Source organism: Lipophrys pholis (assembly GCF_963383615.2).
Source record: "Lipophrys pholis genome assembly, chromosome: 14".
NCBI classification, from domain to species: Eukaryota; Metazoa; Chordata; class Actinopteri; order Blenniiformes; family Blenniidae; genus Lipophrys; species Lipophrys pholis.
The window spans coordinates 5701719-5718257 of NC_137633.1; the positions used below are offsets into that span (position 1 = coordinate 5701719).

Consider the following 16539-nt stretch of genomic DNA (forward strand, 5'->3'; position numbering starts at 1 on the left):
GGGGGTATATGTGGTAATATATACATATATTAGAGGGACATATACATCTTTAATTGTTTTCTCTTATTTTCTCTTATGCTTAATGGGCAAGTGTATTTTGTAGTCCAAGAGAGGTGGAACTTTTCAACTCTCATAATTATTAAGTAAATTTTGCATATACTTTTACTTTACTCTCTCTTTTCTCCGTACCTTCCTACAGGATCTCTGACTTGATTTGACATTCCACCCCAATAAAGTCTGATGTGTGTTCATGTAAACTTGTTAGTTCCACTTCAACCGGAGACAGTTTCTATCATTACGCAATGCATTATTAGTAACAGGTTTTGGTGTCATTTAACAAGGAGATGCAGAGAATTTGTTTTGTATTACCTTTTATAGGATTTAACCAATTCTGATTCTAATTTGTACAGTAGATCAACCTTCTTTTTATTGCTAAGCATTAAGAAAAGTGCTCTGTTAAACATTTTTTATATTTGCACTCGTAACTTTTGCAGTGTTTCATGTGAACATTTGAACATAATAAATGCTGTTCAGTAGGTTTTTCTTAAACAATCAGAGTTGTAAAAAGCTGCAGGCTCGCTCCCGGATGAAGCATGTCCTTTTAAAAGAATTAAACCCACAATTAGAATCGGTGACTCTTTTTTATCCACGTCCTCATTAAGTACCACACTGACCTCATGAGAGGTCGTCGTGAGGGATTTCATCTGACCCGAGGGGCTTCGCAGCTCCTACAAATGGTCGACTTCCTTGTTCGTCAATATTCTCAGGTAAAGTGATGCTGGCAGTAAACACTGCTGATGGTGCAGGGTATCGATCGCCGCCTCCAAATGGACCCGTTGGTGTAAAATGGGTGCTGTCAGTTGTGTAATGGTTATTTTCTACGTCATATAAAACGGTCAACCTGAGACACACACAAAAGATCTGCAAGTCAGAAAACATTTGAAAGTCTTTATTCTCTGTGTGAAAATGGTTAAAGCAGTTGTAATCGCAATATATTTTGTGGCGGCTGAAAGCTCTGCTCCCCACGGTGGTGAGGGGGGAGACAGAGAGGCCAATGGAGGAAGAGATCTGAGGGAACGGGTTGGAGATTTTATTGCTGTTTAATTTAAGAGAATTGAGGGTGATCCAGGTTTTTATTTCTGAAATGCAGTCAGTGAGGGTGGATGAGGGTTTACTGGTGAGGTACAGCTGGGTGTCATCCGTGTAACAGTGGAAATGTGTGTTAAATGTTGCAGAAGATATTGCAGAGGGGAAGGAGGTAAATGATGAAGAGGAGGGGCCCCAGGACAGAGCCTTGGGGCACACCTGTGGTGACGGAGAAAGGGGTGGATTTAAGTTGATGGAAGTGAGGTAAGAAGTGAACCATTAAGTGATGCCAATAGAAGTTAAGTCTGTTGAGGAGGGTGATGGTATCAAAGGCCGCACTTCGAGGAGGATGAGGATGATGAGAAGTCCACAAGCAGCTGCCATCAGGAGGTCGTTGGTGATTTTGACCAGCGCAGTTTCGGTGCTATGGAGTGGGCGGAAACCGGACTGGAAATTGTTGGGGGATAGGTAAGAGCGGATTTGGGAGACAACTGTTTATTTTTTCCAGGATTTTGGAGATGAAGAGTAGATTGGAGAAGGGACAGTTTTAGTTCCAGTGGTGAGGGAGGAGTGGATGATGGCAGAAAGGAGGGGCACCAGAGAAGGGAGGCAGGATTTCACCAGATGTTTTTGGGGGGGGGGGGGGGGTCCAGTTGACAGGTGGATAGTTTGAATTCTTGGGTGAGTTCTGTGATTTCTGAGAGATTGGGGCGCCTGAAGGAAGACAACGAGTGTGTGGATGTTGTGAAAGTCTCATGAAGGTTCGTACCAAGGCATTGGTGGATTTTGTGGATTATATTAGTGAAAAAAGACATTATGGCTTTACAGGATGACGTTGTGTACAGATGAGGAGGGAGAGTCTTTGTTGAGGGGGCGGTTGGTGTTAGAAATCACCCAGCAGGATTATGTTGGGTGAGGGAGAGGAGGGATGGGTGAGAAAACCAGCAACTTAAAAAGTCACTTTTCGGGTCAGGAGGGGGGCGGTAGGATCAGGTGTGGAGATGCTCTTGAAGAGCAGAAAGTGTCTCGAGGAACCGCATCGTTCAGCCCACAGCGGCGTGGCACAGGGGGCAGCAGTTGTATTTGCTGATCTCCTGCTCTATGGCGCAGTGTTTGCAGGTGCCGCACATCCAGAGCTTGTAGTCCTGGATCGGCAGGCCCGTCACGACGCACGTTGGTAGTTTTCCCTCAGTCCTACAAGGAGGAAAAAAAAAAAAGAAGAAAAGTTAAGTCGATTTTTCCAAATAGTTTATAATAAAATCCTAATTTTAAAGTTAAACGGAAATCTAATTTTGCTTCCAACTGGCCAAATGTGCACTGGAAGTCTCTGCCTGACTAACGGCCATTGAAATTCAACCAAACATTTCTGTTGGAAAGGCAGAAATTAATTAGGGGAAATAAAGGAAGGGAATGTGAAGTGACAACAACTTAATGGTCATTTTTAAACAATGTGGCACAAATCAACAGATAACTGAACTCTGCTTAAAGCTGTCTGTGTCCAGTTTGTGACACAATGAGGAAATAAATGTAAAATTCTTTTCATTCCTTTGTGATGGTTATCTGTTACTGTCTGAGCTGGACCGACCAGACCAGCGCCTGTTGAGAAACTGAATCTGAGCTCAAGTCCTGGCTGGACTCGGTGGTTTCCTCACCCCTCCATCGAGCTCTCCAGCTCAAACATGCGGCTGTCCCTCGGGGTGTGTTTGGTGAAGATCTCCAGGGCCAGGGTCTCGTAGAGCTGCCGCTGCTCCGGGTCCAGACTCTCCAGGGACTCCAGCTTGATGAAGGCCTGGGAGCACGTGCCGAACGCGTGGCTGGCGGTGGCGCAAAGGGCGAGCAGGGAGTAGATCTCCACGGCCGGGATCACGTCCTCGTACTCCCGCAGGTGGAGCGCTTCAAATATAGGAGGTAAACAGTTGCAGATTCATGTCAGGACCAACTATCCACAGTTCAAAAGGACAAAGTTAAAACTTGTAAGACATAAAGGAATAATGAAAGGAGTGAAAATCATTGAAAAACAAACTGTGGTCATTTTATAATACAGGACAAAAGGAAGAGCAGCTTCCCAGATGTCAGCCACTACCAGTGCAGACTGAAGCTGAGGTGGTGGGTGTCATATTCAGCAGGGAGATCCACTGATACTAATGCAGCCATAACATGAGAGCAGGTTTCTGGCTCAGAGAGATTAGGTGTGTCACAATGGACCGTCTTGGATGGACAACTTCAGCACAATACAAAAGAGTGAGGAAGTCCTGAGTCGTGTCTTTGGATGCTTTTTTTTTTTTAAAGATTTTTTTACATCTGATACAGTGGAAAACATTTAGAGAATGGTCAGTGAATTTCACCTCATAAAGAAAAACTGCAGTCATCTTCACACTCAACAATAACCTTGTGACACATAGACTGAAACATCAAGAGCCTTCTCCAGTACAAACATACTAATATGAAGTTCAGAGTTAGATGAAGAAAAGTGAGCAGACTTTGCATGCAGCCAGTGTTTTCCATGCTGTAGCCTGCTCAGACACTAGATGGCAGTGAAGTCCTGGAAAGACATCTTTCCTCTGTTTAGTTCAAACAATTCCTCCTTCAAGAGCAGTTTGTGTCACATGAACAGACAAATAGACGTCACTAACTATTTAAAACACAACTGTGTGAGGTATGAGTCAAAATAATTGGTTTGAGATACTATTTCCTATGTACCCAGGCCTTTATAGGTTTCTGTTTATCCTACATGCAGACATTTTATTCTCTCTCTCGAATTCAGAGGATATCATGTCTGAAAAAACACACAATCTGAACACTGTTCTGTCTCACTAGATATCCGAAAGATTCACTTGTACAGCAGTTTATCCTTAAAAAGGACCAGTCAAAGAGTCCTTTCCTTTTTTCTCACAGAAAAACTCCGTAAATTACTTTGCTTATGGCCTTCCTCACCAATCATCTGACCGATGATTTCAAGCTGTGGTTTGTGCAGAGGTGTACCTGTACGCATGGCGTTCTCCGTGTAGCCTCCGAACAGCTGCCTCTGGGCCAGCAGGAAGAAGTGGTAGGCTTCCGCTCCACGCCAGGCATGATCCACAATACGACTGTCTGCGGAGGACGCGTCTTCCTCCAGCAGCCCAGCGAGAGCAAATGTTGCCTGTTACGGCCAAAAGACGCAAAAAGAAAACGACGTCCAGTCGCTTATTTCATATAAAGTGCAAGAGGGACACTTCCTAAACCAAATCTCATGGATGCAACCCAATTACTAAGCCTTGCTGCTCATCCTACAAATGCATGTTATTAACCGAAAATGGCACAATACAAAAGAGCATTTTTCTGAAAAATGAAAACCTTCCCATATACATATTTCCTTATTTCTTTAGTGCTATATTTGTATTTAGAGCACAGCCTACACATGTAAAATGTGAGTGTGATGTATATTACCTCAGACTTCTTTTCCTTGGCTTTGCTCTGCTGTGACATCTTCACCTGCTCGTGGTAATTTTCCACCAGATGTGCTGCCAGCACATAGAGCTTCTTCACCCTCAGAGGTCGGGTTCTTTTCCTCGCCTCCTCATCTGCGATCTGCACACAGTAGTTAAAAGTTCACGCTCCGCCGAATAATGAAACAGTGGTGTTCCCTCGTTAATCTACACTCTGGAACCCATAATAACTGCATAAAACCTGTGTTCAGAAAAAACTGTTGCAGAGTCGCTCAATTAAAGAAGAAGGAAAAGGGGGATAGAAAAGAAGAAGAAATGGACTTTTTCGCCAAGCAGAACACTTGGTTCTCACAGTTCAGATTCAGATTACTGGAGACCGAATATGAAGCTGAGCACCCATGCAGACCCCCCGTCCCACCCCTCAACAAGGCTTTACAGATTTTTTTATTTGAATTTTTTTCTCTCAAGATGAAAGTAAACACAACCTACCTTAAACATGAGTTTGGCTGCATCCAGGAAATGGTGAGCTTTCCGGTAGAGTTCTACCGCCTCCAAAATCTTATTCTTCTCCAGGAGATGCGACGCATATTTGGAAAGAAGAGATTTGATCTCCTTCATGTTGAGGGTCCGGGCAAGTTCCACTGCTTTGTTCCACTGCAGAGGCAACATCAGTATTAATATAAAGAAGGCGTTAATATAATTTTGATATGATAACCTTTTTTATATATTGTTGCTTCACTTATACGATCTCCGGTCAATACATTTGAAATGACCAGGAAAAGATAACAACTTAATATATGATGTGAATTTATTATTTTTAAACCATTCAGATCACCTCTATCAAGAAACATATAAAAACTGAATAATGTAAAACAATTATGGGAACATTTATTAAGCATTTATGATCCAGGTTAAAAAGAATAAGTTCAAAATACAAACTTTAGGATAAAATTTTTTTTTTTTCTCTCATTGTGTCAGTGCATTTGGTGGATGTGCAATATTTGTAACTTACATAATTATGTAATTCAAGTAATTGTACATCCACCAAAAATAAAGTTGAATCGCTTTTTTTTCCAGAGCCAAATGTCAACATTCATGTTGGAGCAGCAGCAGCGTTCACACTGCAGAGCGAAATTTCCCTCAGGAAGAGGACGGCAGTGGGAAGACGGCAGTGGGAAGACGGCAGGTGCCACGCTGACTGCCGTGCGTCTCAAGCTGTCACGTTTGTGCGTGCGGCTCAGTTAGGGTGGTGTATCGCGGCGGCGCTCGGTTGCGTCAAAGCCGCGGGCTTTTCTCGTCTGCCTCTCACCTGGTTCAGATGAACGCACGTGTCCACGGCGGCTTTGGGTTGGTTGCACTTCAGATAGGCCTTGACGGCCTGCTCGCACATGCCGACCGTGGCAAACATCTGTCCGATCTCCTGCGAGATGCAAAACGGGTTCAGAGGGGGACACCGCGGTGGGGGTGGCAGCACCGGCGTCTCAACCCCTCACACACAGACTGAATGTGTTGCTCACCGGTAAAAGTTTATGATTCTCCGGCAGAGTCGAGGTCAGCCTCTCCAGGCCGTCGTAGTCCTCTAACATGTAGTAGCTTTCAGCCAGTCTCTCCTGGTTACGACCCTGCAGGTAGTACTGCACTGCGTTCACCCTGGAAAGAGAAGTGTAACGTCAGCTTTTGTATCCACTGTGCCTGTGATCCATCAGCAGGTTTATATCTAAGTTATCTTCCTTTCATAGAATTGGTTTGCTGCTGGCTGTAAGTTGGTGGTTTCTCAACGGCTTTCTTCTTGTCGCCATTAGTTTGATCAATTTAAAACACAGATCACGGAAGTCAGAGGTGTTTTGCCACAATGACGGTCATTGTGTCTAATGAAGACCAAAGGCGACAGGAGGAGGACCGACTCTAGTGCATGGTGGAGGAATGGTTCTGCTTCAACTCATCGCATGAGCTGTACAGTTTGTATCAGAGCCAGTGTGAAGATAAATGTGGGAGCAAGGATGATGGCACAGAAAGACAGTGGAAGCGGAGATTTCATACCATTTCTGTCTATCAGCAAAGTAGTCTCCGATTGCATTGTAAGCTTGTTCGAGCAGAGCGTCGTCAGAGTCCCCGGAGCCCGTTTTAAGCAGGTGGAGCACCTTGAACCAGTCCCCCAACTTGATCCTGAGGCTTATGGCGAGATCCCTGCAGAGAGAGCAGGCGTGGGCCATCCATCATGTCTGAAACAAGCACTTTGTGACAACAGCATGTCACGGTGGCTCGCCATACCTGCGATCCATGTCCAAGTACATGCGATCGGCTTCCTCGAACCTGCCGAAATAAGCCGCCACCTCCGCCTGTTTCATGGGCTCGCTCTGCAGGTGGCCAAGGCGCTTCACAAACTCGATGCCCTGGTAGTCGTTGCAGCGGACGAAGGCCTGCTCAGCTGTCTTTAGATCCAGCTTCTCTAGAGCCGCTTCAGCCAGCAGACGCCTGGACAAAATACATGATTACATACATCTTTGATTTCTGTATCAAAACGAAGCGAGAGGAAGCAGCCTCTAGTTTCTATGCTCTTCAATTATAGAACAACCCTCTTAAAAATCAGCATCAAACTCATCATGGATTGGTTGGAATCAAGCCTGAAGCACTTTAATGTTTACTGGATTGCTTTTATACGTTTATGTCCTCTTGTTTCCTTTTAAAATTCTAGTTCTGTTTCATATCGCTTGTCTTTCTTTAATCCTTCCAAAGACCTCAAATCATACAGCACCTTGTTTTGCCTAAATGGTGCTTTACAAATGACCTTGCTTTGTCGCTACGATGTCATTTGGGTTTTGACAAGAATGGAGATAAATGGATACAAAAAGCAACGGACATGTGAATAAACTTCAGAGGCTGTTTGATATCTTAATAACTTTCTGAAGGTGGTGTAAAGACTGTCTTCATGTCCCGCTTACTGTAACTGACTGTTCGAATCAGAAGGACTAGTTTGTTGCTGTTGCCAGTTTTTGAAAGACCCTGCAAAAAGTGACACATCAGCCAGAGAACACACAAACGCAACAGTGATCGCATTGCGGTTTTAAGACATAAATCTCCAGGACTCCTTCAGTATCCTCCCACATCAACACAACGTATGTCTGTACACACTCAGACAGAAAGTAAAAGCTTCCCGTAAGTAACTGTTGCGGACTGAACAACAGTAAAACCACAAACTCACAGTGGACAAAACAGATCTGAAGAGGCTTTGCAGGAGGAGTCTGAGGTTTACCAGAGTCTCGGATGAGGGTTGTCTTCGATGAACTGAGAAGCGTCTTCAATGCCCACTTTTTCGATCAGCGTGCGACTGTCTCTCAGGGAGCGGATTTCAAAATTCATGAGGTTGTCTTTGTTCGGCCTCTCGGGATCCTGAAAGGAAAACATCCCGCTTGCATTGATTCATTCAAGGAACGGAAAACGATGCCTCAAATCAAACCACAAGAGAGAAAAAACATGCAGTTTTTGCAAATTAACCGGTTGTGAAACTAAAAGACGTGTTAAAAAAAAAACTATTTTTTAAATTTATATTTATTGTCAAACATAGAAAATAAACAACTGTCAAAGGAAAGTAACCTGAAAACTCCATTAAAGTATAATGACACAAGAATAACACTATAGCAACAACAACAATAATAATAATGAATATGATATGCTCCATTTTTATAATTAGCTGTCAGACAAAAAGACCAGTAATTCTCGACACTATAGTAAAAGTTACTAAAAACATCCAAACTTAGACCTTCTCTCTAATTGTGAAAGAAAAATATGCGGTGACAGTGTGATCCGAAAAAAATATATATTTAAAATGCTGAAGGTTTACCTTCATGATTTCATCCAGCAAGACAGACTTGATTTCCAGATCCTCAAAGTTGCAGATGTAACCAGATGTTTGGATGGGCTCCTGTTTGATGTGAAATTAAGAGAAGGTTGTAGTAGTTAGTAATTTAGTTATTTAGTAATACTATGACCAGGCAGTTCAAGTTTTGGTTGTAAAGCAGCGACTATTTCCACGCTCACCTCCGGGTCCAGGTTTCTAAAGACATACATCCTGGTCTTTTCCATCATGGCAAACAGATCAGGGTTGTCGTTCGCCCACTTCATGTCCCAAACATCTTTGCGCTCGAACTTGGACGGATCTCCTGCAGAAGCCTGGTTCCCCGCGCTGTCATCCGCCGAGACGCCGACGTCCAAGTCCAGCAAAGACAGGACGCCCGCGATGTTGATCATGGCCAGACGACTGAGGAGAGCAGAGATCACTTGTGATGGGACAGTGACTGATAAACTCAGCATCAAATTTGAGAGAAAAAAAAGCATTTAAATACTTATTATTTCACTCTGTAACAATGAATAGCTCAGTTGTTGCTTACCTGGAGTTACAGTTCAAAGAGAGATAATAAGCTCTGCTGTTTAAAGAGTATTTCTGGATGAGAACAACATTGGGAAGGCTGTATCTGTGGATGGTGCCCGACTCACGGCCCTAAAAAAAAACACACACACACATTTATTCCAAACTGGATTCCACAGTGGGACTCTGGACTCTCCTTTAAATGCAGGTGTGTACCCACCACTATCAGGGTCTTATCGGTTGCTGTAATGCTGCAGATGGGATCTCGAGTTGCCTGAAATACAAGTGAAAAACTAAATTCTCATTTTGTAAAGAAATTAAGTCAAAATTGTGTTTTACTTGACTGTAATTCGATGGATGAAGTGCTCGGTAAGCCTAAATGTTCAGTGCTCATCAAACAAGAGATGAAAATCATTCTCACGGGGAAGGCTTTCGCAAAGTCTGGACCGCTGTCACTGGCTCCGGATGGGTTACTGTCGATGTGATAGACCCTGAAGGAGCAGTGAGCGAGAGCACGTGAGAAAGAAGCAGACGGACACACAGTAGCCAGCTCCCCTGAGCTGACCTTGTGGTGCAGGTGCGAGGAAAGCCCTGGCAGAACATTAGGTCAGCCTGTCTGGAACCGCTCAGAGCTATTTGATTCAGATGAATAAATCCTTTTCACTGCGCCGTTAATACCAACACTTCACATTGTAGCAGCGAGGCAACAAACCCGAGGTTCCATCCACCGGCTCACAGAATAGAACGCTGTGGATCGGATCATCCAGTAACTTTCCACAAGCAGCTTGACACCTCCTGTGAGCTGGACCTTCCATCACAATACTTCGTGACATCCAGCTTAGATAAAGCGTCATTCTCTTTTTCCTATAAGAATCCAAAAGTAAAATCCTCACCTTTCCCTTCCCTCCTTCTTTGTTCTGTTCACTTGGTTGATCTCCAGCGCCGTCAGTTTCTTTGCCACTCGGTACTGCCACAGGTAGAAAGCGTCTTTGGATGCAGCGATAACGTGAGTCTTGGTCATGGTGACAAAGAGCGGATCTGGGCCGAGACACATGCGACACATTTCAGTACACATTCAGGAGTAAAAAGGCATGCCAACACACAATTCTGTCTCTGGATGGATGGTGCAAACTTTTGCTATAATAATAGCCCCATAGATAAGAGCGCTAACCACTACACCACCTTGTGGCCTCTTTGGGGAAGTGAAATGTATAATAAAAAAAAGAAAGAAAGAAATAAAAGCACATGTTGTCTGTAGGCATAGGCAAGTCTCAGGGTTCCGGTGTTTTATGTCCCCCTGAAGTTAAAATTCGACCCACAAAATGGTCCCAAGAGCAAAACTCCTGGTCAACATCCTGGAGCAGAACAACAGAATTTCGCCCCGTCGCCAATCACCGCAACACAGTATTGAACAAAGTAGAATCTCTCGCTTTCTTGTATATAACCCACTGCCACGATTTCACACTATAGATTGTCATACATGGAAATGTTTGTTCATCATATTTACGTTACATTCGGTTCTAAAAACTTTCTATTCGACAAAAAATATTAGATCACTTTCACAATTCTTTTGACAAATTGTAAAGGAAAAAAAAGATTATTGCAAAAAAGAATGATACTGTATGTGATCCTTTTGGGACATCCATCCATCCATCCATCCAGCTCGCTGCAAACTCCCCGTCAGGGAAACGAGGCAGCATGCCAGCTTCCACGTCTATGCGATCTCTCACACAGGACTGAAGAAATACACCAACCCGATGCTGCTCCACAATTTGATCATTTCACCTCTGCGAGCATGCGAGTTAGCCGAGCCTGAAAAATCCCCATTTGGTAATAAAGTTGTGATATTTAACTCACCAATGTCAATGTGTTTTGTGTCCAGTGGAGTTCCAATGGAGTTGCACAGAATCAGGACGTACTGGAAAACACACGGCAGAGGCGCATTATTCTGCAGTTTGATGCTTCGCTTGTTGTTTCAAGCAAGACAAATAGTCCTCTTTTAGGGTTAAAGTCATACATTACCCTTGAATGACTCCCAGACTCTACCTCAGCGTCCTCCTTTCGTTGCAACAAATTAGAGAAACAGGCAAGACAGCAGAGAAACAATCGTGACGCCGTTTCTCTCACGCTACTTGGCAGAGTCAGATTCAGCACAGAGCTCCTCAGAGGAGCAGAAAAAGACTTTTCTTTATCTCACTTGGCAGAGCGAATGAGCAGTCGATGTTTGTACCTGAGGTTGGGTGTCATCCGCCTTGCTGGCCAGAATACAGAAATCCCCAGAGGTTGTGATGGACATCAGGCTCTTGACGTATTTGACAAACTTCTCGTTGTTCTTGGTGTCCCAGAATACCACGCAGTGCTCTTGGCGCTCCGGCTTTGTGAAGGCATACACCACTGTGCTGCAACAGTAGCCCCACTGGGAAGAGACACGGACGAGGCAGGCGACCATCAATAATCCAAAAGGCAGGTGTGATTGAAAAGATCACCTCTTGACTTACTTCATCTTAGTAATATTCTAAGCAGTTGCTATAGAAGCAATAAAAGCAAATACTAATTTCCAGTAGCCTGCACAACCCCGAATATATCTTAACACGTAATCGCACACATACGTAATGTTCCAGGGTGCTGCAGCGTTATTTGCCTAATAAATACCTTGATTTACCACGATCGAAAGTGTGTCAGTAGAAAACAATAGGCATTTCATGAGTCGTGTTGTCGCTGTTGTCGTTGTTCACCTTATAATCCGGCCTTATGTTGGCAAAGTAAATGTGGGAATCCACGGCCAGGCCAATTCGCAGCCCTCCTCCCTCCCAGGCGACTCCGGTCATCTGCTTCCCGGGCACTTTCAGAGTTCTCAGATGCTGTGTGAACACCAAAAAGGGTTTTATTTATTTATTTATTTAACTTTTGCAATGTCACTATAGGTTTTAAAGGCAAACTGGGGTTAATGTGGGTTTTGGATATGTGGAATGAAGGACGATAATTACCATCATTATCATTAATATCCACAAAAATCATTTCATCATTGCAGAATATTTTCTGACTGCAGTTGCTTTTGTTTTAAAAGTCAATTTTGCAAGCAAAGGTTAGTAAGACTGAATAAATTAGCAGAAGAAAAGGAACCAACTGGTCCGGCTGGTTTCCTTTCAGACGCACACAATGTTATGTCTAAAATGGAAATAGGAAAGCGTATTGTTGGAAACCCCCTTGCTGTAGTATAGGGGACACTCTTTTTCTGTTGCTCTGTCATTTGAATTGCACTAGTATTCATAATTCAAGTTGCAAATAAAAACAACTCTTAAAAAAAAAAAGATTTGCACACGACGTGATAATGTTAGATGCTTGAAGGAGACGGTAACATAAAGGAAACTCTATATAATTTGAGTTACTATAACTTACTATTTTAAAAAAAGCAGTACACTACATTGCAGTACCACTGTCCTCTGATCGATGGAGCCGATACGTTCTTGCACTATTTGGCTGTACTTCATATTTGACCATAAATCTAACTTTCTGAATCATTTGGCCCTCACCTCCCCGAATGGCGTGTAGAACTGCACCACATTGAATTCTTTGTCCACGTTTGAGGCTCGTAGGCAGCCCGCCACGGCCAGCACGCTGCCGCAGTGGTTCCACTGGATGCTGACCACATTCATCATGGTGTCGATGCACACTGGGCCTGCGGGGGAAGGACGCGACGTTTCATTGAGGTGAAAACATCTAAACACGCTGACGTTACAGTACCTGAGAGCGGCGCTCATCCCTTACTTTCATCATTCTCATAGCGCATGATCTGACATCGTCCATTGCCGAAGCAGATGGCGAGGCACGGGCAGTCCGGCTCCACGTAGCCGCCGGACCCCGCATACCAGTGGATCCCGGCGATGCTGACTGCTCCGGCCACATTGGTGTGACAGCTGATGGTCATTTTCATCTGCAAAACAAGGCAGGCTGAAATGTGTCGGCAGAGAGATCGTGCTCTTTTCCACGTGGAAGAAATATAGTCTGTGCTGTGAGACATTATCTGAGCCGAGGGTCAAATGTTTCAGTCCTTCACTGCTATTTGCCGTCAGGCAGCGGACAAAACTTTGAAAGAACAATTTCATCTTTTGGTGTATGAACAAAGCTGGTGGAGGTGAAATATTAATGAGGGATCAAACAGATATATTCTCCTGTATATATTCTGTCAGTCTTGAAATGATCAAAATGATAGAAAGATACAAAAAGACCGGTGAAGCTGTCTTCTGTTCTGATGCTCCATCTGCTATACTTATAAAAAAGCAGATTAAAACCTTCTCATTTGGATTAGCTTTCCCTTAAACTGTTGTCTTTCTTTTCTGTAGGTTTTACTGTTTTTACTGTATTTATTTTGAACTGGATTCTTATCTGGATTATAATCTCATTTTGTTTTTAGTCTACTTTTAAAGTTTTTTTCTCTTTTAATATTGATCTGGTGTTACTATTTTTTTTAATCTCCTTTTTAAATTGATAATCACTTTGAGCTGCTTTTTATGTGTGAAATGTGCTATAGCGATAAAGTTATAAAAATAAGGATTTATTGTTATATGAAGAAGCTGGTTGTCTTGTGCAGATACATTATTGTTTATTGAGTAAAGCAATAGATGAAAAAGCATTTCTCATTAATGCGTTTAGAAGTCTGTAATTCTTGAGCTGCAGTTACTTGGCCAAACCTTCAGGAAGGCCTGAAAAAACTTTTTACATGTCTGCTGCTGAATACAATAAATCTAAATCTAAAAAGGTCATTTTTGGCCGCATGAAATCTGCTGATTAACCCTCAACTTTAACGGAGCCGGCGCACTCACTATGAAGTTTCCTTGATTGTCGTAGATTTGCACGTCGCCGTTGGCCATGCCGAAGAGTAGGATCTTGCCGTCTGGTGACCAGGCCACGTGTGCGAGCTGGTTTCCCTTCAGCTCCTTCCCCCAAATCCTGTTACCTAAAAGATAAATTCAATCATTTCACTGCTACCCTTGTTGGAATTTTACGACAACTTTTTTTTTTCGGCGATCACTCTCAACGGCTGTTCACCGTCTACAGATCCAACGATGACCGCCCCGTCTTCATACACAATGCAGATCTTTTGACCGTCGGCGTTCCAGCTCATGCTCCTCACCACCGACTTGTTCCTGTTGTTGATCATCTCCTCGTACCATGCACCTGGAAATGGAGGGCAAAAGACAACAAAACCCCGTAAAAGACAGACCACTGAGGAAATAACAGGTTGTATTTACGACGGATCGCGGTCGACACCTTTGTAAATCATCCACACAATGATGAGTCCATTCTGGTCGCTGGTCGTCAGCTTTTCGTGCTGTTCGTTCCAGGCGACCACCTGCACCGCACCTGCACGTGTGAAAGAACAAGTACCAGGACATGCTTTACTGGTTTGGCTTGAGTCATTTGTTGGATGAGATTTGGGGTGATAATTGGCTCAGAAAACAGCTTCTTCCACAGTAATTCAATAGGTCTTTACTCCTAAATAGTTAGGTCTGGCTGCTGGAACGTTTCACGGGATTTCTGACGTGATTAAATGTCTTTTTTTCCCCCAAAAAAAACATTTCAACAGGCCCGGCTGCATATTTATAGTTATGACATTCTGAAAGCCTGAATAAAACAGCTTGAAGATTCTAAAGGTCAAAGTAAAAAATGAATGAATACATAGAATATGTATAAAACAATAAACATTTAGTGGGAAAAAGTTATTTCTATAAACTGAGCCTACAAACAATACACAAACAATTATGGTTGCTGAGTGTTGTAGCTGTTCCCACCTCACAATTATACAATTATTGATTTGAGGATCTGTGAGGAGTTTCCATGTTCTCCCTTCTCATGTCATAGTTTTGTCTGCGTACTTTTAGAAATTGACTTTTTTTATGAGATTAATCTGTAACTCCAAATTGCCTTTTGTTATTAATTTGAGTGACTATCTTGGTTTGGCGATCTGTCCAGGCTAGATGGATGAAAGGATATTTATGAACTCCTTCCTCAACCAAATTCTATCTAACATCTTTGTCAGATCATTTCAAAATGGAGTGAACATACTTGACAGAATTCTGTAAATCCAACTTACCACTGTGTCCCTCCAGAGTCTGGTTCATTGACAGATTATTAGGTGCAGCTAGACCTTTAAGTTTGGCATCATCTGTTGACAAATCAAAGAAAAGAACAATGCTTTCATAAATCTGAATTATTTTTAATCGTCGTGTTGTTTATTATGGCAATCACATTCTTAAGTAGATAATGTAAAAAAAGCCACCATGAACATTTTGCCTGATGCTTAATGCAGAGATGGTCAAAAACAGAGAGGGAACAAACTGTGAATTGTGCTCGATAACTATAACGTGTGAACGAAACACAGAGGAAGGAAATCTGTGTGAGTTAATGTTTTTCTTTGTACTAAGAATGCTTCTTGTCGAAAAATATATTGTGCCGTTTCTTTGCTTTTTTAATCGAGCCACATTTATAAGCAGCGTGCATTTGCAGGATGAGCGGCAGCGCATGTGGATTATGCATGAAAAATGTTAAAACGTATACTCGAGAAATAGCACTGCAAAAGAGTAGCCCACATGTAAGATATTAACACCAAATTTGAAAAAGAAAATGACTTAAAACTAGTGAAATTATCTGTCGATGAGTCCAAGGACATTTTATTTGAGAAGAAATCTTTTTTGTATATTTAGATTCAAGATTATACAGTAAAATCAAGTAATAAAAATAAGTACATAACTTTGAAAACAAGGGAAACCATCTATCATGTTGGGAAATAACATTTTAAAGTCCCAAATAATTTGCAGTGAGTGATGAACTCATTGTTTGCCAAACAGAATCAAATTGGAATTAAATTACGTGCACTAGAATAAGAAGAGTAGAATATACCCTACTTACTCTCTGGAATAACGGACAACACAATTTGATCAGTATTTAGCACCATAATAAAGTAAATTATTAGTCATCTTGTCAAGAGTCTGAGGAAAAAAAGAGTAAATAGTTACTCCCAGCGTTTATTACAGAGATACCGATGTGAGCTGAAGAACCTATGTGAGTACCCAGGGTAAAATAAAAAAGCTAAAAGATGCCTTTTCATAGAAATAAACTTGTGAAATGTGATTTCAGAGCCCCACTGAGGGAAAGGTGTGTGCATCTTACTTGTCTGGGTTTCGAGCTTGAGAACTTTCAGGAGGCCATCATCTCCCCCACATGCTATAAAGCCTTGGTCTTTGTTCCAGGAGACACATTTTAGATTGATATTGTTGGGTATAGCGATCTATAGGACAGAAAAACGACAACAATAAGCTGTGCTCTGTCTCAACTGTGGTTAGTGATGTGATGAGTGGTAAACACTCACCTTCTTACTCAGGTAGATAAACATGATGCTGCTGGTGTTAGAAGCTTAGAGAGATCTGTCGATCAAAAACACCTTGATGGAAAACATTGATTTAAATGTATTTATTGGTTATTGACCCCGAGAGCTAAAACAGTTTAAATATGCTGAATTAGTCCTGAGCGGAGACTGTTAGGTTAGCTCGGCTAGCTACTAGCATGTCACGCTAATCACGATTAATTCGTGCTAAAAGCGCGAAGAATTGCGGAAATTCACAACATCTAAAAGCCAGAACTATATAAGGCAAATGTAAGCGC

General features: G+C 42.5%; 1 protein-coding gene across 5 annotated transcripts; it reads right to left on the reverse strand.

Moving 5' to 3' along the window:
• Window positions 1-2129: 2129 nt before the first annotated feature.
• On the reverse strand, window positions 2130-16352 carry wdr35 (WD repeat domain 35; the record flags this gene model as incomplete). Of its 5 annotated transcripts, XM_080479404.1 has the most annotated exons (28): window positions 16247-16352; window positions 16048-16165; window positions 14972-15043; window positions 14149-14241; window positions 13927-14055; window positions 13701-13834; window positions 12646-12811; window positions 12411-12556; window positions 11613-11738; window positions 11108-11293; window positions 10900-10935; window positions 10735-10795; window positions 9771-9915; window positions 9299-9368; window positions 9098-9151; window positions 8900-9009; window positions 8550-8769; window positions 8353-8433; window positions 7765-7901; window positions 6783-6986; window positions 6552-6698; window positions 6029-6161; window positions 5821-5931; window positions 5001-5165; window positions 4513-4653; window positions 4069-4225; window positions 2739-2979; window positions 2130-2280 (listed from the first exon to the last, which is right to left on the reverse strand). In XM_080479404.1, the coding sequence occupies exons 1-28, from the start codon at window positions 16268-16270 to the stop codon at window positions 2130-2132; spliced, it is 3558 nt and encodes a 1185-aa protein (XP_080335530.1). In that variant the 5' UTR covers window positions 16271-16352. The 5 variants fall into 5 exon arrangements, with proteins under 5 accessions (XP_080335530.1, XP_080335529.1, XP_080335528.1 ...); XM_080479403.1 differs by lacking the exon at window positions 10900-10935; XM_080479402.1 differs by lacking the exon at window positions 10900-10935 and having other exon boundaries at window positions 10735-10825.
• Window positions 16353-16539: the final 187 nt, after the last annotated feature.